General features: G+C 52.2%; 1 protein-coding gene across 1 annotated transcript in view; it reads left to right on the plus strand.

The window, feature by feature from the left end:
* Positions 1-25,861, plus strand: part of STAB1 (stabilin 1) — a 52,519-nt gene extending 26,658 nt beyond the window's left edge. Inside the window, exons 26-70 of the mRNA XM_014869563.2 lie at positions 149-307; positions 1,168-1,263; positions 1,629-1,724; positions 2,285-2,332; positions 3,199-3,329; positions 3,709-3,820; positions 4,048-4,125; positions 4,495-4,596; positions 5,061-5,168; positions 5,655-5,786; positions 5,981-6,109; positions 6,790-6,846; positions 7,639-7,734; positions 8,791-8,986; positions 9,902-9,997; positions 10,926-10,971; positions 11,559-11,638; positions 12,511-12,636; positions 13,102-13,175; positions 13,498-13,572; positions 14,128-14,247; positions 15,166-15,213; positions 15,330-15,413; positions 16,002-16,148; positions 16,301-16,438; positions 17,069-17,128; positions 17,217-17,393; positions 17,903-17,989; positions 18,464-18,610; positions 18,781-18,846; positions 19,366-19,591; positions 20,168-20,317; positions 20,889-20,993; positions 21,439-21,546; positions 21,717-21,910; positions 22,534-22,678; positions 23,079-23,212; positions 23,489-23,654; positions 23,876-23,982; positions 24,180-24,299; positions 24,678-24,830; positions 24,951-25,070; positions 25,261-25,407; positions 25,516-25,674; positions 25,752-25,861. Coding sequence (XP_014725049.2) covers positions 149-307; positions 1,168-1,263; positions 1,629-1,724; positions 2,285-2,332; positions 3,199-3,329; positions 3,709-3,820; positions 4,048-4,125; positions 4,495-4,596; positions 5,061-5,168; positions 5,655-5,786; positions 5,981-6,109; positions 6,790-6,846; positions 7,639-7,734; positions 8,791-8,986; positions 9,902-9,997; positions 10,926-10,971; positions 11,559-11,638; positions 12,511-12,636; positions 13,102-13,175; positions 13,498-13,572; positions 14,128-14,247; positions 15,166-15,213; positions 15,330-15,413; positions 16,002-16,148; positions 16,301-16,438; positions 17,069-17,128; positions 17,217-17,393; positions 17,903-17,989; positions 18,464-18,610; positions 18,781-18,846; positions 19,366-19,591; positions 20,168-20,317; positions 20,889-20,993; positions 21,439-21,546; positions 21,717-21,910; positions 22,534-22,678; positions 23,079-23,212; positions 23,489-23,654; positions 23,876-23,982; positions 24,180-24,299; positions 24,678-24,830; positions 24,951-25,070; positions 25,261-25,407; positions 25,516-25,674; positions 25,752-25,802 — 5,196 coding nt within the window. The 3' untranslated portion in view covers positions 25,803-25,861. The remainder of the gene's footprint in view (positions 1-148; positions 308-1,167; positions 1,264-1,628; positions 1,725-2,284; positions 2,333-3,198; positions 3,330-3,708; positions 3,821-4,047; positions 4,126-4,494; positions 4,597-5,060; positions 5,169-5,654; positions 5,787-5,980; positions 6,110-6,789; positions 6,847-7,638; positions 7,735-8,790; positions 8,987-9,901; positions 9,998-10,925; positions 10,972-11,558; positions 11,639-12,510; positions 12,637-13,101; positions 13,176-13,497; positions 13,573-14,127; positions 14,248-15,165; positions 15,214-15,329; positions 15,414-16,001; positions 16,149-16,300; positions 16,439-17,068; positions 17,129-17,216; positions 17,394-17,902; positions 17,990-18,463; positions 18,611-18,780; positions 18,847-19,365; positions 19,592-20,167; positions 20,318-20,888; positions 20,994-21,438; positions 21,547-21,716; positions 21,911-22,533; positions 22,679-23,078; positions 23,213-23,488; positions 23,655-23,875; positions 23,983-24,179; positions 24,300-24,677; positions 24,831-24,950; positions 25,071-25,260; positions 25,408-25,515; positions 25,675-25,751) is intronic.

The raw sequence follows: 25,861 nt of genomic DNA on the forward strand, positions 1-25,861 counted from the left end.
GAGAAGATGTTTATGTGCCCAGTTCTGGAATCAGAGTTGGTCAGTCAGAAATTCTCCACAGTGTGAGGAAGGAGATTTGCTGCTGTGTTTTCATTGCACTGTCTCCCTTCTGCTGGGTGTAATTCCTTCTCTTTCTCTCCTCCTGAAGGCCCTGTGCACCAGCACAGGCCCTGGCACTGCCACCTGCCAGTGCAACGTGGGCTGGACTGGGGATGGCAAGGGCTGTGTGCCCATAGACAACTGCATGCTGGAGAGCAGAGGGGGCTGCCACCTCAATGCTGACTGCATTTACACCGGGCCAGGACAGGTATGAGCAAACTGGGCAGCCTGCTGCCAGAATTAACAGAATTAACACTCCCTCAGCTGCTCTGAGCTGGCCTTGGATTGCCAGAGGTAAAAATTGGGCTGGCCAGCAGCCAAGCTTGCATGTCCGCTGGCAGAAACAGCAGCTGCAGCATCCCAGTGTATTTGGACGGGAGGTGGTGTGTTGTGCTCAGGGCTGCTGCTCGACTCTGGCAGGGTGCAGCAGAGGGGCAGGACCACACTCTGTGACACAGCTCCATCGAAGGCACCAGTGTCTGCATCCCCCTGTCCCCAGACCACAGCACTGAGGAGCATGTGCTGCTGTTCAGACAGTCCGTGCAGGGAGCTGGGCCAAGGGCAGGGCACGCTGAGGTGGGAGGAAGGAGCACAGAGAGGAGACTCCTCAGGGTGCTGCTCCTCCCCACTGAGCATGGGGAGCATTGCACTGTGTGCTGAAAAAAGGCACAAAAGCTTGGGCAGATTTCAGTGAGGTGAGATGTGCAAGTGCTCCAAGATATCTTGAAAGCAGGAAGATTTGAAATTAACTCCTCTTTCTGCCATTCACAAAGCCTGTGTCAGTCCCTAAAAACCTGGCAATAAAGGAGGAAACCATCATCTTCAAGTGACCCCCCACAGCCAAGCAGTGCAAGGGATCAATGTGCTTGAGTAACCAGGCAGCTTGTGTGCTGTGACAGAGGGGGATGCTCTGCTAAGGAAACAGCCCCACATTTCCAGGTCTTGAGGGACCAGGAAGAAAACTTGGGGAAATAAACTAAGGAGAAGTTTTGCTACCTTAGACATTTTTGGATAGTAAATGAGGATGCTCAGGTAAGTCTGTAAAACTGAAATGTCTCTCTCTTGCAGAGCAAGTGTGTCTGCAAGAGGGGTTATGCTGGTGATGGCCACAGCTGTGATGCCATCAACCCGTGCCTCATGGACAATGGTGGCTGCCATGACCTGGTGAGTAGTTAAGAGCTCTCCTGCTATGGCAGGGGAGGCTCCCCTGCTCACTGACAGGCTTTGCTGCAGCCATGGCATGGAGACAATTGCAAATGTTTATGTTATCTCATCTTACTGGCCTGCACTGATGTGCTCCAAAGATGGATCCTCTGATTTTTGTGGGTTCACACAACCAAAGCAATCACCTAGGCTGAGCTGCATGAGGGCAACTCTCAGTGCCACCACAAGGGCAGCAGGTGGAAGGTGTTTGTGTGTGCTACTGCAGCCCAGACCTTGGAAGGCCAGAATTCAGTTCTGAGATAGGTGTAACACTACATAACCTGTGTTTGCTCTCTCATTTCTTCTTCCTTTCCTTGTATTTGCAGGCTACGTGTGTACCCCTAGGTGGGGGAGAGAGATCCTGTGTTTGCTCTGAAGGCTACGCTGGGGATGGCATGACGTGCTATGGAGACATTCTTAAAGTTAGTGAAAAGCAAATGTCTGAGGCCTTTTGGAGACTGGAGAGATCTGGCTTTGCTCTCTCTTCACTTTTCCCTGTTACCTTAGTTGACTCCTTCTACCAGCATCAGCCTGAAGCCCAAGTGTACTCCAAGACCACAGGGACAGAAGTGATGCCAAGACTAATTACTGCCAGTAAAAGCATAATTTCTAAGCTGCTTCACCCCTGTGCAGGGAGCACCTGTCCTGTGCAATAAATCATCTTTCCTTTGTTGTTTGGAAAGTTTTTCAGGTCAGAGCTGTCAGGCCCACTTGTCCCTGATACACATGAACTCATTGCAGATGAGTAGAAAATAGTTTGTTTATTTGGAAATATATTTTTTAATGGCTGAAGTTTGGTTTTAGAAGTGCCCATCTCTCCTCACAATACATGGTGCCTGTAATGGTTGTGAAGTGAGAAGAATGTCAAAGTCATTGTTGCCAGATTTGATATTTCAAAGAGATCCTCTCCCCCACCCTGAGTCCCCCAGCCCTGTACCCTGTGCTCAGCAGAGATAACTCTTCTGTTGTTTCTATTTGAAAGGAGCTGGCCAGGAATTCCCACTTTGTAGGCTTCTACAACTGGGTTAAGGTAAGAGAAACCATAGGACACCCACACGGGTAAGTGAAGAAGTTCTGTAGAAGTGTGAATGAGTCTGTCAGAGGACAAGCAACTCCATTTATCTTTTTCTCTAGAGAAAACAAAACAAAGCAAAGTTGAAAAGGTTACAGAGCAGGCATGTAGAAAAGCTGTGGAGTTTGCTGTAGAATGAGGGTCATGAGTGTGGCTTGGGGGCTTTGCTGCTCTCACAAGAGGAAGCTGGGGCTGTGTTTAATTTTTTAATTTAATTTTCATGGTTGTACCATCTGTAACTGCTGGCCATCAAAACAGCACAGAAGGGAAAGAAGGGGTAGCATTATTACAGTTTTTCAGAAGAACATCCTTTGGCACATTAGACTGCATGTTTTGCTCCTTTTCTCTGCTGCTTCCCTGCCTCTGGTGTGGGAATAAAAGAGATTCTCCACAGACTGCATCAAATCTGTGGAAGCACACTATGATGGACAGCCTCTGACTTGAGCTTTAGCTCACCTGATCTGCTGCATACAAAGTTGCTTTTTCCATCAGTTATCTCAGTGCCTCCCCCAGGACTGATATTGGGGTTTCAAAAAGGATTTGTGGAATGACTGAATGTGTTTGAAGGAAAAGTGAATTGGGAAAGTAGAGTTTAAAGCAGCAGGGTTTCCCTTGGCAATCAGGTGTCAGCTGTTCTGGCTAAACCACCTGTGGCATTCATGGCCTGCCATGCCCAGGAGATCCCCCTGTGCTGCTGAGCACCTGCTGTGCTTCCACGTCCCTGCCGTGTGACTGTCACAGTGTGGTGGCTGTGGGGTGTATTTTGCACTGTGGATGTGGCACTGGTGTGTCTTATTTGATCATTTTTGTGCTTTGGACGACAGAAATCTCTCTTCAGCATCCCAGAGGGAGCCAATGTCACTGTCCTGGTGCCATCAGAGGCAGCTATCAAGAACTTGAGCAATGCTGACAAAGATTTCTGGCTGACCCCTTACACGCTGCCGTTTTTAGTCAGGTACAAGGAGCCTCCTGCCTTTGCTTTACTGGGCCAAACAACAGCAACAGAGCCATGAAATGGATTTTTTTCTTGTGCATGGCCAATAAGGGGATATCTTGAGATAAATATAGAAGCACATTTAAATATCTGGCAGGCAAAAATTAAGTAGGCATTTAAAACATAACAGACCACAGACCATGGGAAGTGGGTTTATTTTTCATGTATTTGCAGAGAGATTTTCCCAGTCAGATGGCATCAGAACAATTCTCTCCATTGTTCTCTCCACGTGCTAAATTACTTCCTGTGAGAGATGTGAATGTTGGGTGGTGTGGTCTTATCTCCCTGTCATTACCAACAGTTCCCTAATCTTTTCTTTATCTGATTTTGTTCCCCTCAGAGCCCACTTCCTTGAAGGTGTCTTCACTGCTGAAAAGCTCAAAAAGCTTGATGGGCCAGAATTACCCACTCTCAACCCACAGACCAGATGGCAGATAAACACCACGAGTGGTGTAAGGGTTTCTTACATAAGGCTCATGTACCAATCTCAAATTTGACTGCTGAGGGGCTGCTGTAGCCAGTGGGGAGCCTGGGTGGGACACCAGTGCCCTCAAATGCAGGCATCTTTCAAAAACTGTACCCAGATTAACCATGTGCAGCCTTGAATGAGCAACGTATTTGTTTGGAACTTGCTTGGCACTTCCTAATCCTTTTGCTTCTCCCTCTGGTTCTTGTGCAGGTATTGACGATCCAGAATGCCAGCATAGTTGTCAGTGACATCCCTGCCAGCAATGGCATCATCCATGTCCTCAGTAAGGTATGGCAGTACTTGTGGCACTGGGAAATGCTGCAGTTGTAGCAGCAGCTTTGTGCAGCAGCCTCTGTGATAGGGCCAAGGAGGAACACGTCTGGATGGTTAGGAAGGGATATAAAGGCAAAATAGATGAGGTTATCACAAGGTCCTGACAGATGTTTCCTGTGCAGCAGTGTTCAGTGTTTAAAACATTTGTCTCCAGGACCAGTGGGAGGAGAATTCCCCTTCTCTTGGCTGGTAGAAGAGTTCAGGCTCTTGCAGGGCTGTGGAAAATGAAGCATTTTAATTGCCTTCCTTGCGAGCAGGGCAGGACTCTGCGAGATTCCCCCCAGCCCCTTGCTCAGCCTTGCTCTGAACCTGTTTCTTCCCCAGGTTTTGTTGCCATCCCCAGGAGATGTCCCACCGAGCCCTCCTGGTCTGCAGGAGCAGCTCAGCACAGTGGCCTCGTTCAGCATCTTCAGGGAGTTGCTAGAGGTAAGCAGTGGAGGTGAGCACAGCTGGCACTGTCAGAACTGTCTCTTGAGCAAATGCCCACCTTACCCTGCACTGGGGGACCTAAATTTGGACTGCCTGGAAAGAAAGGCAGATGTGTGTGTCCTACATGAGGGATCTTCTAGGAGAAGCCAAAGGGTTAACAATTACAGTTAGATCTCTAGAGCACTGGCATGTGTTACAGTGGAAGATGACCTGTCTACTGCAGGTGCTCTCATCCCTATACAAGGCAGACAAAACCAGAAGAAAGGGAAGGAAGGCTTTTTCACAGCTGGGAAGCTGCTCTTATGTCAGCCAGGACAAGGAGCAAGCAATCAGATGTGTGTGGCTGAGTAGAAGTTGTATATCAAGCATTTCCTCTTGCCTTTATAATTGATCTCATGTGTGGTTTGGGTTTTAGTGAGTACAAGTGTAATTGCTAATGTTATTGTTTGGACATTTTTTAGGAGTACCAGCTGATCGGGAAAGTTGAGTCCTCTGAAAAATACACAATTTTTGTTCCTGGAAATAATTCCATTGAGGAGTACTGCCGTGGTGCCAATGTGACCCAGCTGGTGAGCTCACTGCTTGCTTGCAGTTTGAATGTGTGTTGTGGTGGGTGCAGGGACACGTACACTGGCAAATAGCAAACAAGCTCGGTGGATTTCAGCATGCAGAGGAGATGAATATCTGATGCTAAAAGCTGGGAGAAACGTGGCAGAGAAATGAGAGGATTTCCAGGGGTGTTGCAGTGGGATCTGAAAAGAATAATTGGACCCCAAGTGCAGAGAAAATTAATATGTGGATAGATGGCACAACATGTTCTGCTTCCTGGCTGGCTGTGGCAATTTTCAGACTTCTGAAAGGTTCCAAAAAACATTAATGGGTTCATCAAATATCAGAATCATCAAGTGTGATCAGTCATGTGTGACAGAGAGTTACTAGGCTCTGTGTGCTTAATTAGCCATTAGAGGTGCTTAGGAACTTTTCTTATGCCATTCTACTGAATTGTAGTCTAGGAAGTCAAAAGACTCCAAACATTTGTATTTTTGTGGCTTTAGGACAATGAAACAGTGCAGTACCACATTGTATTGGGAGAGAAGCTCTTGCCTGCAGACTTGAGAAGTGGAGTCCATAAGGAGAGCATGTTAGGGCTCTCCTACTGGCTGATGTTTTACCAAAACAGTACTCAGGTAAGGGAGCAGACTGCTCTTCCATCTGAGGCTCTGGCTTGACCTGTCACTTCCTAAGGCTGGTGACTCAATACTCCCATTTCCCTTTTGCACACCCTCACAAGTTTACTGCTGGGACTGTCTTGGAGCTGCCAAGCAATCCGTGCAATAGGAGGTGAAGGTTATTGTCTCAGCTTTTATCTCCTGCTTTGCAGAAGTTTGCCAATAATATTCCTTTGGATGGAAGATCCTTTGAGACGAAGAATGGCATCCTGATTGGGGTGTCCCAGGTGCTCCAGGTGCAGAAGAATCGCTGCACTGCCAACACCACCACTGTAGTGAAGGTAATGGTGCTGACCAAGGAGCTGACACCATTTCACAGGGCTCCTCCAGCTGCTGAGCCAAGCTGAGGGTAATAACCTGCCTTGGCTGTCCTCATGGACAAGACAGGAGCTTGTGGTGTAAGCCCAGATGAGCCTCATGAAATCTCCTACCTGGAGATTCTGTACATCTACAGCAGCTCTTGTGCAGATCACGTTCAGTTCCCTGCTGAGCCTCCCTCACAGTACCAGCCATGGGGCTGGCTAGTGCAGGGGCTCCCAGAAACTCAGCTGTGGAAGGAAAATCCAGCTCAATTTTTGCATGCCACGACCACAAGCTCCCTTAGAAAATGCTCCCTGGTTTGCCTGGGAGTCATGGCCAAAAGTCCAGCTTGCATGTACCCTGTGGCTCATGGCAATTGAGCCACTAAACGTGAAGATTGCAGTGTCAGACTGAGGTAAGTCTGCCTGCTACAGATCAGAAAAAAAAGTATTGCAGCCTTGTGGGAAGGAACCAAGGCTACAAAAATCCCTGAGACTTAGGAAAGCTGTAGCATATGATCTCTTCTTTTGGTGTTTTGAGCCACAGAGATTAGAACATCTTTGTCCCAACCAGCACACTGTAGAGCAGCATTTGTAATTCAAGATCAGTGTGATGTGGGTAGAGAGCACATTTGTGACTTTTCCTGTTCTCTCTGCTCTAGTCAAGGTGTGGCAGGTGTGAGAAGGGGATCAAGTGTCCTTCTGGATCAGTTCTTATGGTGAGTCTTGGATTCATGTGACAGCTCACAGACTGTTTGCAGATAATGCTTTGAGGTCCTTTTATTGCTCTATAGGTGTCATCTTGATACCTGAAAAAAAAAAGTGGTATTGAGACCTCTGGGGCTAATCCATTGCCAAGGTTTGCAAGAAAAAGCAGAAATCAAGGGAGGGTTATACAGGAAAAAACATGTACATGAATCATGAAGCTCCACCCAGAGCTGCTGGCACCAGGATTTGCCTGAATTTCAGGAGCCTTTTAGTTTTCCCACTTAACAGGGAAGAAGAGATGTCTTTTTTTAAATTTTATCTCTGACTCCTTTGGCATTATCATCAAGGGAAGCCAATTTAGGGGTGGCTGTAGCAATTTTCCTGCCTAGACCATTGATTTGTTCACACAGATGGGCTGGTTGTGCCTGCAGCTTGTGTGTGAGTGAGTGACAAACATTTCCAGAGAGGAAAATAAGCATTTCATTTCCATGCTGGCTGTGAATTGCCTAGCACTTACATCTGGCCTCTTAAGCCTCTCTGCTTTACTCTGTGCCCAAAAGTTCTCAATTCTTTTTTCTCAGTATTCAGACTAACGTGTACCATGGGTTTGGCAGATAAAAAATAGACTTTGTGTGGTGACCTCACATCCAAAGAAGCCTCATTGGTCTCAGCTCTGGATAGTTCAGATTTTTAGGGCTATTTCTGTCAGATACAAAGCAAGAACTCTACCATATGCACCAAAATGTACACTGTCTAAATATTGTAATATCTCCTATCTGTGTCTATGTCGATTATTTCCTCAGGAACCCCCTGGAAGCAAGAATCTTCTTAAATGTGGCTTGCGCTCTGCAGGGGAAAGAATAGAAGGCTGCCATTTCACCTGTGCAAAAGTCTCCCTGGTGAGAAAAACATTTGCCTCTGATTCATTTTGGCAAAATCAAGATGGGTGTCAGAAGCACAGCCATGGAAGTGAAGGCTGTGCTGAAATCCTGGCTGTTTGTGCCTTTGCATAGCTGAGACTGGGGTTGTCTGGAATCACTCTCCATCCTGGAGATGAAGGGCACTGGAACAACAAAAGATCTGCAGAAATATCTGCACAGTGATGGATTGAGATCTGCTGCCTCGATATTGTTGCTCTGGGTTTTGTCCTGCAGAGGAAGAGAAGGAGTTGAATGTTTGCAGTCTGGTTTCCTAAGGAAATGAGGCAGGAATGATGGCATTCTGCTTGTGCCTGTGCCTTCCCAAATAACTGATGACTCACTGGAGCTGAACCAGAGGGAGGAGCAGAAGGTCTCACACCTCATGTTGTGTGTGTTATGGCCCCTACCAGTTTTGTGAAAATGGGTTGCTGGAAGAAAACACTTAAAAAGAAAATGGTAAAAGAAAGACTTGTGTGAATTTGACGTCTTATAGGTGTTGCAGCATCACTTGGAAAGTTTAGAGGGAATGGGAAATTGAAAAGGGAGAGAGGGAGTTAGACATTGTACTCATGTAGAGAGTTTCTGTCAGAACTTGTACCTCATTTGGCACTTTTGCATTGCTTCATTAGATGGTGTTTTTCATCATCTGTACTGTCCAACTTTGTCCCTTCATGATTTTCTTCCCTCCATGGGTAGATGCAGAAAAAAATGAGAGCAGTGAGATCAGGCTGTGGAACCAAATCACCTCCTGGCAGAGCCTCTCTCTGCCCAGCAGGGACACAGGCAGGAGGGGCACAGGGTATTTCAGTCACTCCCCAAAGAGCCCGTGTTTCTCAAGGGCAGTGCAGACCTTCACATGAAGCTCTGGCCAACAGAACACCCCATTGCAGGGCGTTCACTCCATCCCACTGCTCCTTCCATGTGCTGTCAGAACGTATGGCTGTCACACAGAGAGGGGGATCAAGCACTCCCCCAGTGAAGCTGTGCCTTGTGTGTGTGCACAGGATGGCTCACCCAGCTTGTTCTGTTTTCCAGAGGTCCGTGTGCTGCCCCGGCTACTACGGCCACCAGTGCGAGATGTGTCCCGGGAAGCCGGGCCAGTGGTGCTCCGGGAATGGGGAGTGCCAGGATGGCAGCCAGGGCAGCGGGGAGTGCCGGTGCCTGGAGGGCTTCCACGGCACTGCCTGTGAGATGTGTGAAGTGGGACGATACGGCTCCGACTGCAAATCAGGTGACGGCTTGGAAACAAAACCAATGAGAGGCTCCGAGTCGGAAATGCAGTTTAATAGGAAAAAAGAGAAGAAAATAAAATCCATGCAATAGTACAAAAGAAAACTACTGACAGAGTCAGAATACAGCCTGGCACCCTGCTAGTTAGGGTGGTGGTAGCAGTCCAGATGAAGTGGTCTTGTTGAAAGGTCTGGAATCCAGTGGGTAAGGGCTGCCTTGGTGTTCCAAAGCTCAGATTTTTATCTAGGTAGGAAATGCTTGGCTCCTCCCCCTGGGTGGGGCATCTCCCAATGGGATGATGTGATTTTATCAGTCATGCAGTGGCACTCAATGGCCCATTAACAGGAGATATCCCTTTGGATGGAGTATGAGTTGTGGAAAAGAGAAGGAACACTGCCCCACCTGGTTTTAACAGATGGTGATAGAATCCATAGTTTTGGGCACATCTCTCCATTGTAACCCAGGACACTGTGCCAGCTTGGCTCTACCAGGCTGCTCTCAAGGGCAGAAGAGTGTCCACATCTCAGCTCTCAGGAGGGGTGGTGGGAGAGCACAAAGGTGCCCAGACTCTGAGACAGGCAGATGGCAGCCAGGTCTCTGAGAGAGAGACAGGAGTGAGCACTTGTGGCCAGCCAGAGGAGTGGCCCCATTTCATCCTCAAACCAAGCATGTGCTGTGCTGTGCTTCTCTTCCTGCTGCCGCCCAAACTACAGCAAGCAGAGGCAGGTGATGTCTTCCTGCCAGTGACACACCAAGAGCTGACATTCCTGTGACTTTTTTTTTTTAATATTCTTAGTATCTTTCCTGATGGCAGTTTGATGTGTTGGATTAGGAAGAGAGCAGCCAGTGAAATGGCAGCAAGACTCTGCTGGTGAGCCCAGGCTGGTCTGACAGTGGTGTTTGTATTTCCCTGCAGAATGTGCCTGTGACAATGGCATTTGTAACGATGGACTGCAGGGGGATGGGAGCTGCCAGTGCTTCCCAGGGTGGACGGGCCCCACCTGCCAAGAAAGTACGTGAGTGTGAGGGGGCACAGAAATCTGGGGGATGCTATTGGGTTGTCAGAGCAGCTCTGACACACAGTCACACGTGCTCTGCATTCCCTCAAAACCTTTTCAGACTCTGCTTCCTCATTCCTGCACACAAACTGCATTTGCTGTGGCTTCCCCACCACTACACGAGCCCTGGAGTTATTTTGGTAAACCAATAAAAGTCTAACCCTGCTTCTACCTCCACTGAGGATAGAGGTACCTCAAAAGCAGCTCTGTGTTCTGGGAGAGAAATGGGAGCTTCCAGTGACTCCTGTTCCTTGCCTAAGGAGGTGGCAGGGCTTGATTTGAATTTTCAAAAGGCCACAATATGTTTGCTGAGCTGCTTTTTCTGCTCACAGATCCATTCACTCAGGTGAGCTCAGGCAGTGGTCTGCAGTTTTCAATAAATCTGTCATTGTGTGTCAAAGTAACATGTTGAAGATGGATTTGGGATTTTGATTAGCATTTGGGTGAGGAGAAACCTGAGCTTCTAAATACCTTCAGATTTAAAGATGTGCACACAAAGGTTATTTTATTGTGAATTTAGAAATAGAAATCAAGCAGAGCTGTCCTATCTAGTGTAAATGTCAAGCATGAAAGCAGTTCTTCTTTTGCTTCAAAAGGGCCAAAACCAAATGGCTCTGTATTCTGGATTAACAAGGTTTCAGTCCTTGTTTCACTCCTACCATTGCAGAGGCCACACAGATAAATCAAATTGAACCATTAGCTCAGACAGACAACATCAAATTCACTCCCTTGCAAAGTGCCAAAACATAAATCCCATGACATTTTCCTGCTGCCACATAGGACAAGAGAGTTAGCATCACTCCTGGTTTGCAGGCTCCTTTTCTCAAGGTAGAAATGGCCCCAGCTGAAAATTCCAAATTATATTTGTGTTTTCTCTTGCAGGAATCAAGATTGACTTATGCAATAACACTTGCCATCAAATGGCCAAGTAAGTGCAGTGTGTTTGTGTGAGTTTTACACAGAGGTGATTCTGGCTTAAGGCTTGGCAGAGGGCTGGCAGAAGGTGCCTACTCATCAGAGATGCATAATTGTCAGTTCCTTTCTGGGAACTCTCTTTGGCTCCCCAAGGATTTTGTCTGTCCGAGCACAAATCCACTCTGAGTTCCTTCAGCATGTGTGGATGGGAGAAAGCAGAGATTCCAAGGCTGGCCTTATTCATGCAGCCATTCACAATTCCTTCTGCCCCTGCCAAGGAAGGAAACAGGGCTGGAATGACTCCCTCTGCTCCCTGCTCCACCCATTATCCCGACTCCTGTTTTAGGCAGGGATCCTGCCATCCCACTTGTACCTTGCAGAAGCTCCTGGCTATGGTGAGGCTGCACTGTGGGAGCCCTGGGCTGGACCCCAGGTCCTGGCCGGTGTGACTGGAGTGTTTGGAGCTGTAAAGGAATCCCTGGAATGTCCCTCCTGTGGTCACTGTGATCTCTTGCATACACCAGATTTGTACAGTGCTTCCCACCAGCCGAGCAGACCAGGAGGTGTTGTCAGTGATTGTTTATCCCTGTCTTGTTTCAGCTGCCTCAACAGTTCCACAGATTCCCTACCTACCTGCTTCTGCTCTGCTGGATACACAGGGAATGGGACCCATTGCACAGGTGTGTCCAGCAAAGACAAGGTGAAATAAATGGCAGGAAGCTGCCAGAGGAAAGATCACTCAAATCCTTTTCCTCTCAGTCATCCACCATGAGCTCTGCCATGCTTTGGTAGAGATATTTTCCAGTCCAGAGCTTTACACTTCTGGAGGCCTCTGACGTTTTTAAAGCCTGCAAGAGAGGGATGAAAAGGCAGGCAAATGTAGGAGGGCAGTTCTCTATTGCCTGATACACATGAATGGATTGTACCTGTTCCAATATCACAGTATTGGTGGCAAAGTTATAACAATTTTAGCCACGAATCCTTGGAATGTGGGTGTTTCAATTCCCTAGAACTTTGTGATTCTTCTGTTTGCTGGCCATACCAAAATCAGGTAATAGTGCAGCAGTAGAGCCAAAAATTAGGCAGGATTTCAGGATACTTCACCAGAGCTACATTACAAACCTTGTTTATATCAAAAGCAAACAGACCAAGAAAAAACAAGCGATAAAATTGTAACACCTAAAAAAAACTGGTAGACATTTCAATTTCTTTACAGTATTGCCCTTGCTGGAAAGTGAGTAAGGGGGGGAAAAAGCAAAAAAAACCCCAAACATTTACATTGTTCAGGTAAATATATTTTTTCTCATCTAACCATTAGCAGTCAGTGAGAACATCCTGTGAGGGAAAGATTTCCAATTCAGAGGTTAGTTAAGCTCAGCTTATTTACTTGGACTGACCTCTCTCAGGTCTGGATGAGGCCCCATGCCCTTAAAGAACCACCAGTTTCATTGGGAAACAAAGGGATTTTAACAAGATGTTGTGATTTTGTTAAGACAGATGGTCATTCCTAGGTGCTCTGAGCTGATTCTGCTCCTCTTGTTTTTGGTAACAGAAATAGATCCCTGCACTATTGACCACGGTGGCTGCTCCATGCATGCTGTGTGCACCAAAGTGTCCCCAGGAGAGAGAACCTGTGTGTGCAAGGAAGGCTATGCTGGGGATGGGACACTCTGCATGGGTGAGCACTCAGGGTGGCCTTTGGGGGTAGCAGGGAAGCAGCATCAACACTAAGGGGAGTTTTAGACTAGAACACCAGTGTTTTGGTCTCAAACAAAAAGATTCCTGCAAGGTTTCTTGCTCTTATGCACGTCATGGAGAGGCAGAGACAGAGGGTGAGGGCAGTCTCTCCACAGTCTCCTGCCCTGGGGGAAGATGGAGCTGGGGGGTCCAGTCCTCTCATATTCTTTAAAGTACACCCAGACAGACTTGGAATTTGCTGTGGGCAGATTTGTCACAGCTCAGAGACCCACATGTGTCAGAAGCAAACTTGCAGTTGCACTCTATTCCTTTGCTATCACAAGACACTTTCCCAGGAAAGTGGAAAAGCTCTCCCTGTTGCTTTCCCAGTACCTCTTTGGATCATCCATTCCCAGCTGCCTTGAGCAGCCCTCAGCAATGACTTGGCCTTATTGTTTTGCTGCAGAAATTGATCTCTGTCTCGAAAGCAATGGGGGCTGCCACACCAACGCAGAGTGCATCAAAACAGGCCCAAAGAAGGTGAGTGTGTAGGGTGGGTTGTTACAGCTGTGTAATTCTCCTAGAGACAGTCCTGTCCATTGCAGTGCCCTGCACTGTGCTTTCTCCCTTCCATGTAGAGAAGATTCCCTGGCAGAGCATGAAAACATTGCTGTTTCCATGAGAGCAGATGGCTTTGCTGGCTGCTGAAGGCAGTCTCGGGTTATATTTGCTGTGGACACAAGCTTGGTTATTCATGGAGGCCACAATGGGTGCTACACCACATGCCTCCTGACCAGGGCAGCCCTTGTGTGTTTCCTTTATTGGGTCCAAGTTTGAGCCCAAGGCTCTGTTCTCCCTCCAGGTCGCCTGCAACTGCCAGCCTGGTTACAGTGGGGATGGTGTGAGCCAGTGCAACCCCATCAACTTGTGTGAACAGGTATGTCTGCATTCGGTGTGCCTGCTTTTGGTTTGCATGTAGCCTTCCAGAGGTGAAGGCCACAGCCTGGAAGTGTTCCCGTCTCCCAAGAGTTAACAGCAGGATCAGCATTTGCCTGGTTGGTTGGAGCTGGTCTGAAGGATTTCCTTGTGTGTTTGGTCTCCATTGCCTCCTGCAGTCACCTGCAATTATGTCAGCCACCCAGCATTCCCTCAGGGTTGGAGGCATGTGGGCTTTTTCCTTTGTGTCCATTTCGTGTGGGATGTGCTCAAAAGCCTCAGAGTGTGCTGTGCTCAAGGCATCGCTGCCATGTCAAAATGTCCCTCTGAATCAGGGGCTTTGTCATGGACTCTGTGTTCCAAAGGGAGGTGTGAAAGTCTTATTTCATGGGATGATTTGGTGTTGGGAATTGGGTGAGGTTTATTCTAAGGCACCAAACAGGGGAATGGATGGTTTCTTTTCACTGGGCTGGATGGAGTTTGCAGCTCCCACTGCAGGCAGCAGTTCATGTGGTTGGGGAAGCTCGTCCAAGCACCCTTTTGCTTTTCCTGCCAGAACAACGGAGGCTGCAGCCCCTTTGGGCTCTGCAAGTACACAGGCCCTGGCACTCGGAACTGCTCCTGCTCCTGGCACAGCATTGGAGATGGCTTCACCTGCCGTGGCAAGGTGCACCAGGTGAGAGGCGTCTGCTGCTCCTTCTGTGTCCCCTGTCCTGCAGCAAACCACTCCCTCCTCTCCAGAGGATGACACGTGTGTGGTGTGGGAGAGATGCTTTGGGCAAACTCTCCATAAATCATAGGTGTGTTTGGTGTGCCAGCTGTGGGAGAGAATCATGGCAAAGTGACTTTTCTCCAAAGGGAGGGAACGCTCTACTCCTGTCAGCAACATTAGCCAGACCTCCAGGGGACTGCTTGCTTCATGCCATAAATAAATGGGAGTGATCTTGTTTTTTCCCAAGGCAACTCACTTCTGCCCAGTGGGATGAGGGCAGGTGTCCCCCGTGGCCATGCCAGGACTTGGGACTCAGTCTGGAGGGCAGCAGTCTATGGCCAGTTCTGTAGCCAGTACAGTGGCTGTCCTTGGGCAAGCTGGTGACCTTTTCAGGCAGTGGCAAATAAAAGCTTGTGCCCACAGCAGAGCCACAAGAAAAGAGATGGGCTGTGTGTGCCTCTGCTCTTACTGCAAGTCAGTGTGGTGAGGAGAGGCTGTTTGCCTTGCTAGGGTGTGTCTGCCCTCTGGACAGCATCCCAGAACTGACAGTGGCAGCACAGTGAGATTAAAGCAGAGATTTGTGAAGCACTCAAGGTGTCCCATGAGCACAGGGCAGTTACCATGACACAGGTGCTGCAGGACCAGCTTTCATCTTCTGTCCACTCCGTCCTGCAGCAGTTGGGAATGGTGCAGGCAGAGCTCACTGTCATCTGTGCCTGCAGAGCTGGTGAGGGAGGGAGGGAAGATCACTGTGGTGTGTCAGAAGTGGTGTCCCTTTGGGGTAGGAGAGTGGCCAGACTGGAAGGAGCAGGTATGTGTGCTGGTTGGTGAGAAACAAGTGGAAGGGACCCTGCTAACACCAGCTGATTCCCTCTGTTTAAGGAGCTGGGAAGGATTCCGGATGCATCCCTGTTCTTCAGGATGATACAGGTCGGTGACAGCTTTGTCCTTGTCTCTGTGTAGTAAATCCCACCTAGGGCTTTCTGTAAAGGGTCTTGCTAACTGGAACAACGTTTTCTGTTTCCCACAAATGCTCTCCTACACAGGCAGAAAGCATCAAAGAACTCAGCGGGGCAGGGCCTTTCACTGTGTTCGTCCCACAGACAGATCTCATAGGAAACACCACAGTGGTAAGTGCCCTCCCATGCCGAGCTCTGTCGGCTGTTTGACAGCTCCAGCTGTGGCAATGCTCCCTCTGGGTCTGTTCTGTCCAGTGAATCTGTCCAGGCAAAGGGGCTGCACCATGGCGAGTTAAAGCATCCCTTGCTCTCCATCAGTGTAAAAGCAGAAGTTTGGGGCATCTCGCTGAGGAGACAGCCTGGACAGGGGTGTACATATCTCCTCTTGCAAGGAGACCCTTGCTGGAGATGATGTCCTGTGGGCTTCAGAGGCACTGAAGTGCCAGATCAGTGGTGTGTGTGGTGGCTTTGGTGCCCATGGGCTGGTAACAGCAAGGCTCCCATGTGTCTGTGACAGATCCCTTGCTCCTTCTCAGGAATAAGAGAATGGCAGCTTTTTGGTGTCAGTGTAATGGAATATCCTAACCCCATCACCGACTAGTCAAGCTGGTTGAAATTTCCCAAAGTTCTCAAATGGTTTTGTGCCTTCGCTGTGTTTTTAGGGGACCATCTTCCCTGCACGGATGAGTCAGAGGGAACTCAGGTCTCCCCTGGGGGCTGGGGGCCCTGTGTGACCTCTCTCCTGTTTTCTGTCTGCAGTTTGAGGAGTGGAAGAGCAGAGGTCTCCTCCGGGACCTGCTTCGCTACCACATCGTGGGCTGCCACAAATTGCTCTCCAGTGACCTGGAAAACCAGGAGTCCCTTACATCTTTATCTGGCCACAAAATAAAGATCACAGTGAACGAGGTAATTCCCTTCGCTGTCCCATTTGTCAGGATGTTGCTTTTTCTGCCACGTGAAGGCATTGTGGCTGTGGAAGTGACCTGTCTGGGGCCCACAGACTCTCCCAGGGTGGGGCTGTGGCTGCTGCAGCCCTCAGCAGGTCCCCTCTCTCTCAGAATAGCATCACTCTCAACGAGGAAGCCAAAGTGGTCACGAGTGACATCGTGGGTGTGAATGGGGTCATTCACTTCATCAACAAGATCCTCATTCCCAGTGACCTGGTGGGCTATAACATTTCCTCAAAGCTCTCACAGGTAAGGCTGGAGCTGTGCCCTGGTGTCCGGAATGTGGTGAGCTCAGGGACAAGATCTCTCACCCAGCAGTGCTGCCCCAGCCCAGAGCTGCCTGGGCTGCTCTTCCTCCCTGTCCCTGATTGTCTAGGGGTTGTCTGAGGCCACAGATTTGGCACGTGAAGGTGACAGCATTTGTGGCATAGCCATATTTGGAACATAAGGAGCCTTTTCCATCACTAGGGGACAACAGTTCTACATGTAGGTAGGAGGATCTTGTCCCGTGCCAACCATTGCATTTCTTTTCCAGCACAGAGCAGGTTGCAGCACGAGTTTGCCAATGTCTCTCTGTGACTCCTTAAGCAAGCATTAGGGGCTTATAGAGCCTGCATTTTACAGAATATAACACATTTCTGTGCAGCACAACAGAGTGCTGGAATTCATCCCAGCTCATGTCACAGCAGTGTCTATCCAGGATGAATCAGAAAAGTGGTGGCTGCTGACTGCCAGCCCTTCCCAGGCCAAACCATCAGCATGATGGTGACAGAGATAAATTTGTGTTTAGCCACTGTCGCCTGTCTGGTTTCTCCCCTGCATTGCTGGCCCTGGGTGGGGAACCCTTGTTGTGAGCTGTTTGCTTTCGTCCCTGAGCAGCAGAACATCACGGAGGTGGCCGAGGCGTTGGGGTACAGGATTTACAGCCGGCTGCTGCAGGTGAGGCGCTGTGCCCGGTGCCCCGGGGCGGTGCCGTGTGCCCGCACGCTCACGGCGGGGCTCTCCCTGTGTGTCCTGGGCTCTGCAGGACGCGGAGCTGCTGCCGCTGCTCGGGGACCCGCTGCACAGACCCTTCACGCTGCTCTGGCCCACGGACTCGGCGTTCAGAGCCCTCCCGGAGAGCCGGCAGAGGTTCCTGTACCGCAGGGAGCACCGAGACGTGCTGGCCTCCTACCTCAAAGCACACATGGTCAGGGACACCAAGGTACGTGTGACAGCCCACGGGCGTGTAGCTGCCAGGGCCACACCAGGTGCCACTGTCTGCCACTGCTGCGACAGAGTGACCTTGCCAAGTGTTTTGCTGCCATAAACACGCAGCATATCAGCTGTCTTGAGAAGACCCAAAGCTGTTTGAGCATTTGAGGCACCTACAGCATCATTGTGAAACTCTGGTGGCTGAGCTGAAACCTTCTGCCATCAGCTTCTGGGGAGCTGCAAGGCTCACAGACTCTTGTGTACAGGGGTATGAACGAGGGGAGAGTCCAGCTGAGCAAAGCCACACTCTTTTACCACTGCCTTTTCAAGCTGGCCCCTCGCCGTGCAGGAATGTGGGACTAACCCAGCACAGCTGTGCTGTGCCACCCACAGCAGCTTCAGGGACTCCTGCCACATACACCCCCCGAGGCTGGCCACTGACCCCTGTCCTCACCATGTCCTCACATGAGCTGCCAGTTTTGCCAGTCTCTCCTTCACATTCTTCTTTTTCCCTCTTAGATTGTTGCTGGGAACGTGCCCCAAGTTGAAACCATACGGACCATGCATGGCTCCACCATCTCATTCAGCTGCAGCAAAACCCATGTGGTGAGTGTCAGTGATTCCAGGCTTGGCTTCCCATGGAGCAAGTGTCCCTGGGCATGGCCACGGGGCAGCTGGTGCTTCTGGCAGGGAGTGAGCACAGAGCTGGGGTGCCTGCAGGCGGGGACACCCCATTCCCTGGCTACAGCTGGGCTGTAAAGAGGCACAAGCTTGGCCAGCTGGCAGGGAAGTGCAGAGGTGTGTGGTACCTGTACATGAATGTCACAGAGATTGGCTGCAAAGCCAATCCCACGGTGCCACAACCTTTAGAGAGTACATGCTGTGTGGACAGAGGCCATCCTTAGGAGAGGTGGCTGTGAAAATGTTAAGTGGGAAGGGTGGTCAAGGACATGTGCACAGAGATTTTGGAGTTCTTGGGGTGGTTTAGAAGCCATGGCAGCCAAAACCGAGCAAATTTTGGGTGGTACAGCCAGGATGTAGGATGTGCCAGAATCACAAATTGCTTTCTTCCTCTGTTAGGGGGAGATTCTGGTGGGGAACAACGATGCCACCATCATCCAGAGGCACATGGAGTTCAATGGGGGCATTGCTCATGGCATTGATAGACTGCTGGAGCCACCAGATCTGGGATCTCGATGTGATGAGTTCACCCTTGTTGAGCTGCAGGTAAGCACCTGTGGTGAGGTGAATGAGAATCTGGACTACCCCTGCAGTCCCACACCTGGGAACAGGGATGTCTGGAGGGCTTGCTGCTCTTTCTTGGCAAAGCTCTGAGCAGCCAAGAGAGGCAGCAGCATATACTGAGTTGTTGTGAAGTTTCTTTCTCCCCTCCACAGGGATCTACAGAGAGCTGTGGAATCTGTGGCTTTGAGCCACCCTGCCCTGCTGGCTCCGTTCAACGGGTAAAACTCACACCTTTGTCACCAGGGAGGCCCATCAGGGGACTGATGACAACACCCATGTGCCCCTCATGTTTTAGCAGCAAAATGAAAGCCCACCTGCATGTAGCAAGCCCTTGGCTCAGCCACATTGTCATGCCTTGCCCCAAGTCACACAGGAGCTGGGCTGAAAAAGATGGGGTCCAGTGGTCTTTGCTTGGTCAGTCCTATGTGGGTCACAGTGGCACAGGGCTCCTTCCAACAACACTGGGGGTGGCTCTGGGTGCTTTATAGCAAAAGAGCTCAGCCTGGGAGTGGCTCAGGGATCCCATGGTGAGCAGCCTTGGGAGGCAGTGGCTGTACCCCATTCTCACTGCTGGCTTCTGGCATGTTCCTGAGGTTCCCCCATTGTCACCAGCCCCAGCACATGTTAGGAAGCCTCTGTTACTTGTCATAAAACTGAAATAAGTGGAACAAGAAAAGTCAGGGTGAATTGTCAGTGACCAGTGTGGCAAACTCTGTGTTTTGCCTGTTTGCTCACAGGGGGAAACCAGGCGCTGCTACTATTACGGGAGCCAGCTGCTGAGAAACACGTTCCTGTTGCACCGCAACTCCCTGCTGCGGCCAGCATGGCAGCACTCCCCGTGGGACCCCTTCAGGAGACACTTCTCTTCCAGGGGGCCTCTCAGGCGAGGCTGCAGGAGGAGCTGCGTTTCCAGCCAGTGGGTCCCGCAGTGCTGTGCCAACCACTATGGCCGGGACTGCCGGGGTAAGAGCCGCGCTGTCCCCGGCGAGAAGGTGACATTACTGCTTCAGCACATCCGACATCCATGAGTGTGCTTCCCTGGGAAAAAGCCCAGGCAGGGAGCCCCAGCCTACGGAGGGTGCAGGGAGCAGTGACCTGGGATTATAACAGGGAGCAGTTCCCTTTCCTTGTCCCTGTGAAGAGCCCTGGGCACAGGGCTGCTGGGGATGGCTGTCAGACATGTCACTCACCTCTAGATGTTGTAAATGCTCAGTCCTTGCCTGGCATCTGCCCTCTGTGCCATGGGCAGCTCTCCCGTCCTTGGCTGAGTCTGCCGTTCGTGGGGCAGGACAGCACAGACCAAGCACATCACAGCAGGGCTTCTTCCCAGGCTGGAAGCTGTGCCAAATTCGTCCCTCTTGCCCCCATTCCTAAGTGTTCCTGTCATAGGACATCCCCAGCACTCAGTCCCCAGACTGCTGAGCTCTGTGGTCCGAGCACCCCAGAGCAGCAGCTCAGGGACACCTGATGTGTGGGGTGGCTCCCTCCAGCACAGGGTCCCTTTGTCACCAGAGCCTCACTAAGGTGCCCCATTTGCAGCGTGCCCAGGAGGGCTGGAGGCGCCGTGCAACAACCGCGGGACCTGCGATGACAAAATCAGCGGCTCAGGGATCTGCAACTGCAGCCAGGCGTTCATCGGGACGGGCTGTGAGCTGTGTGCACCCGGCAGATACGGCCCGGAGTGCCGAGGTACCGCGGGGCAGGGCGGCGGCACCGGGGCTGCAGGACAGGGGATGTGCTGGGCTGATTCCCTGGCAGCCCGCGGCTGATAAGGACACAGGGTCAAAGACCCCTCCTCGTTTGTCGAGCACAGCTGAAAGCCCCAGTTTGGGAGAAAGTATTTCACTGTACTGTGAGCTGGGGGACACAGAATTTTGATGAATCCTGTAGAGGAAGAGCATCACCTGGGACATGCTCAGCAGGGACCTGTGCCCATGTCAGACAAAAGTAAAGGAAGGGAAAAGAGAATCCTCTGTCCTCCCATCCCAAACTGGGTCTCACAGGGTCTCAAGGAATATTTTGGAGTGAGAAACACATTCCAGAAATGCCCAGGGGAGAGGAGTGATGGGGTATTGTGGGTGCAAAGGCTCCTCTTCCTCTGTGAAGAGCATGTGTGACAGGAGCCAGAACTGGCGGGGAGGGATGTGTTGGACTCCTGTGCTCACCTTCACACCTGCCCACAAAGCCACATTTCTGCCACGTGGCTGTCCCAGGGCCTTTCCACCAAGGTACAAAAGCTATGTTTGTCCATTCCTCACAGAGTGCAACTGTACTGAGAATGGTGTGTGCAATGGAGGGCTGCATGGCGATGGCTTCTGCTTCTGTGCCGAGAACTGGATTGGGGACCGCTGTGAAATCAGACTGGGTGAGGGATGCTCAACTATTCCCTGGGACCTGCTGCCACATGGCTCCTTTCCCAGGAGCTGAGTAATCCAAGCAGCTGTTCAGAAATACCTCCAAAAAGGAGCTCTCCGTTGTGAGGCTCACCCTGAGATCTGCCACACGCTGTTGAATGTTACAAGGGTTGGGGTGGTGAGGAAGGGCCAGAGCAGAAAAGCTCTACTGGATCATGATCGGGTCCCTGAGCTCAGAGGTGCTCCAAAAAGGGCTTGAGGCAGAGGTGAAGATCTGAAGTGTGTTTGATGGGGTAACAAACCTCTGTGTTTGGGCAAGACACCTGCAGAAGAGAACGGGGGGAGGGAGAGAGGTGGGAGTGTGGGGCAGGTGGCCTGGGGCAGAGGCTAGTGGTGGCAGCAGTGGCCGTGTCACAGCCTTTCGGTCACTGTGAGCCGGGTGTGTTCTGGTTTCAGTGGTGACACCCACCTGCTCTCCCCCGTGCCACGCCCAGGCCGTCTGCCGAGCCGGGAACCTCTGCGAGTGCGACCTGCACTACGAAGGGGACGGGAGAACCTGCACAGGTACGGGACAGCCGCGGGGCTGGGCTGCAGGGGGCAGCGGACAGGAGGGCAGGACAGCAGGAGACCACCTGCCGATGGCCATGCTGGGGTGACAACTGGCAGGACAGCCAGGCTGACCCCCAGGACATCTCATGAGATGGTTTAGTTAACCCAGGACTTCCCTCCCGCAGTGATCGACATGTGCAGCCAGGACAACGGGGGCTGTGCCCGGCACGCACAGTGCTCACAAACGGGTGTGAACGTGTCGTGCTCCTGCGACCCCGGCTACAGCGGTGACGGCCACATCTGCGAGCCCATCGACCGCTGTGCGGACGGCAGGAACGGGGACTGCAGCGAGCACGCCCGCTGCATCAGCACCGGCCCGGTGAGCGGCCCCTTGGGCTGGGGACATCCCCGTGCTGGGAGCACCGCCCAGCTGGCTGCCCTGCGACAGTCCCGGGACAGTGTCCCCCCTAGTGCAGCCTCCTCCCGTCCTCTCCGTGCCCTCAGGCGCTGTGCTCATCCTGCGGGTGCTTATCACCAGGCAGGGGCTGTGCTGCTGTGATAGTTCTGGGGATGTTATGCTGAGGCTGATTTTCCCCACTCGTCTGTCTAAAGAGCAAAAGATGTGTGAGTTGTGTCATTCCTGGGCTGTTTTGGGGGCTCCTGGATGGTACTTCAAGAACAAGGCTGGCCATTTTTGCAGAAGAACCAAAGTTGATCACCACAGGCCAGAAGATGGGACTGGGGGCATGGTGTAGTGCAAGAGTCAGGAGCCACTTACCTCAAAGCTCAGCTCAAACAAACAGCACATGCCAAGGACTCGATGTGATATTGCCTGGGTGTAGGGGCAGGACAGGCCATGTGGCCTTTCACAGCTCTGTCACAGCCCCAGCAGGCTGGAGAGGCATTCTGAAGGCTCATCCCCATCTCCCCTGGGATGCAAGGATCCCCGGCTGGCATCTGTGTGTTTGCACTGACACAATTCACCCTTCCCTTGTGCTGCAGAACGAGCGGCGCTGCGAATGCAAGCAGGGCTATGTGGGTGACGGGATCCAGTGCCTGGAGGAGGCCGTGCCCCCCACGGACCGGTGCCTGGAAAACAACGGGCAGTGCCATCGGGAGGCCACCTGCACTGACCTGCACTTCCACGGTGAGGGCCATGGCCTGATGGGCCATGGACAGGCCACGTTCCTCATCCTTCACCTTTGCCTGGAGCTCCCCTCAGGAGAGCTGGAGGGTGGGATGGCCAAGGGGACTGGGATTCATCTCTGTAGCTTGGCGTGGTTTTCACATTTCCCTTTCCCTACGTGTCATATGGGGAGGTGAGCCATCCTTGTCTGCTCCCATGTGACATGAGATGGCCTCTGGTGGCAGTGGCTCCTGTGTAGAAGGCGAGAAGCTCAGAGGAAGCCTCTCCCTCACTTGTGCCTTATCCACATCCCACCCTCCTTGGCAGTGCCGCCTACAGTCACACAGGGACCCATGTGGCTGCCCAGAGAGGTAGCTCAGTGTGTCCTGTACTGATGCTCCTGTGCTTTGGTATTTTGCAGATAAGACCATGGGCGTGTTTCACCTGCAGTCACCCCGAAGAAAGTATGACTTCACTTACGAGCAGGCTCAGGCAGCCTGTGCTGCAGAAGGTGCATCCCTGGCCACATTCCAGCAGCTGGGTGCAGCACAGCAGGTCAGGGCAAGGGTGGCTCTGTCCCCTCATGGGCCTGGGCCAGCCCAGGGGTGGCATGTGGGTGGGTGACCTCTCATCCCCTCAGCCAGGCCCTGTTTGCTCCATCCATGAAACAGGAAGCCTGGTGGGTCTTGCCAGTCACACTGGGACTTGTGACTGTGCCCAGCACTTTGGGGGTTGGGGGTATGTTGGATGAGGAACAGTGGGAATGTTCATTGGGGCAGAAAATCTGGGATAGAGCTATTTTTAATCTAATAATTGATTCTCCTCTTCTAGATGGGATTCCATCTTTGCTTGGTGGGTTGGCTGGACAATGGCACAGCTGGATACCCCACAGCCTACCCCAATCCCAGCTGTGGATCCAGCCACGTGGGCATTGTGGACTATGGCTTCCGAAGCAACCTGAGCGAGACTTGGGATGCATTCTGCTACCGGGAGAAGGGTGAGTGGTGCCAGCACTTCTCCTGGGGACAGTCCTGTTGGGCACAAGAGCTGGGCCAGGGCAGCAGGCAGGGAACTGCCCTGGAGCGCGAGGGCAGGTGGGCACACGTCCTCTCCCATGCCCATGTCCAGAGGGAACACGATGAAGGTATCTAGAAATGAAAAGGTGGTTGGTGCAGCCAGCACTGGTGAGTCCAACCCCACCCTGGTGTTCCCTTGCAGATGTGACCTGCACCTGCCGAGATGGGTTTGTGGGAGATGGGTACTGGTGCAGTGGGAAACTGCCCGATGTGCTCGCAGACCAGGACCGCTTCTCCACCTTCTATTCTGTAAGTGACGCTCTCCTGGCTCTGCAGGAGCAGCAAGGCGGAGGGAGGGATCAGCTGGAACAGGGAGGAGTTGGGGTTTGGTCTGTGCAGGACACAGAGGGGGTTTCTTTCCAGGGCTGACGGTTCCTGGGCTGGGGAAGGTGATGGCCTCGTGCTGCCAGCTATGTGCTGATGGGAAGATCTCCCATGTCTTCCAGATGTTGCTCAATTTTGCCAATGACACAGAAGAAGGACTGGATTTTTTCATGTATTTGTCTGATGTCTCAGTTCCCAAAACTCTCTTTGCCCCTCTGAATTCTGGCTTTGCAGACAATGAGGTAAGCAAGCAGGGATGAACTATCAGAGCCCCAGAGGAGAGCAGGTGCCACCAAAGCTGGCATGACAGTGTGAAATAGTCTAGGGAAGGAGGAGGAATGTGGGTCAGATAGGACCAGCGGATTGGAGGTCTCCAGTCCAACCATTCCTTCAGAAGAGCCATTTAGGTCAGGATCCTCAGAGCCTTCCTGGCTGAGCTTTGACAATCCTAAAGGTGGCAAATCCCCTCTGCTCTGCACATTCTGTGCCACGTTATCCATGAATTTAGCTGTCTGTGGCCATGGAGAGAGTCTGGGCTTGGCTGGGGGGCTGCACAGCAGCAGGGAAAGGGAGAGACCAGCTCATCCATTTCTAACCCCTGTGCACTGGTGCTTATTCAGACACTGACAGGAGAGGAATTGAAGCTCCACGTGTCAGCCAGCAATGTCATCCTCTTCAGCTTCAACCTCACGACGGGCACCATCATCCCATCCCAGTCAGGATACGACCTCCATGTATCAGACCTCTCAGCGAGCAACAGTACAGAGCACTCAGTAGGTTTAGCCTTGGCAGAGGGCAAAAAAAGCCACAAGTTTTCACCACATCTCTTTTGAGACAGGGAATGATGGGGAGCCTTTCTGGGCAGGTGACATCACCTGTGTCCTGTGCTGTAGGACGCCAAGGGGATCAATGACACGATGATTGTGGAGTGGGACATCCTAGCTTTCAATGGCATCATTCACGTGATAGCAGAGCCTCTCAGGATCCCGCCGCCCGTTGTTCACCTTGGCCAGGTGAGTCTGGGGCATGAACAGGGCTGGCATCAGGCCTGGAACTGGGGGTGATGTGACAGTCATCCCAAGAGCTGGCCCTGTCCTCTGCTCTGGCACGGCTCATTTTGGGAGGGCTGCCACGGCCGCACTGGGGAGCAGCGGCAGGGCCGGTGCCTTCGCTGTGCCGGGCACATCGCTCTTTTCGGCACAGGTGAACGGTGCGGCGCAGGGCTCGGGCTCCGTGGCCACGGGGACGCTGTCAGCGCTGTGCTTCGCGCTGGCACTGGCTGCGGGTGCCGGCGTCGCCTACTACTACGTGAGGAGGCGGCGGCAGCAGGGGCAGTTCGGCTACTACCAGGTACGGGCGAGCTGGGGTGCGGGGTCCCGGTGGGGGATGCGAGGACAGGGGGTGGGCGGGGCGCGCCCCCGTGCCCGCATTCCCGCGCACCCGCCGCTGCCGTTGCAGGCCGATCTCCGCGGGGACGAGGAGCAGGAGGAGGACGAGGCGCAGCCCCGGCCGGAGCGCGCGGGCCCGCGCGCCGCCAGGCCCCGCCCACAGCGGCCGCTCGTGGCCATCCCCAACCCGCTGTACGGCGGCCACGCCCCCGACTACGAACCGCTGCACGTGAGACACGCCCCTTCCGCCCGCCCCGCGCCCCTTCCGCTCCGCCCCGCGCTCACGCCGCGCTCTCTCCCTCGCAGGACCCGCCCCTGGCGGACACCGGCACCGACCCCCGCGGGTTCCCGCAGTGACCCCGCGCGGCCCCGACCGGGCCGCACCGCGCTGCCGGGAAATAAACAGCTCAGCGCCA

The sequence above is a fragment of the Sturnus vulgaris genome, chromosome 11, assembly GCF_052056855.1.
Source record: "Sturnus vulgaris isolate bStuVul1 chromosome 11, bStuVul1.hap1, whole genome shotgun sequence".
Lineage (NCBI taxonomy): Eukaryota > Metazoa > Chordata > Aves > Passeriformes > Sturnidae > Sturnus > Sturnus vulgaris.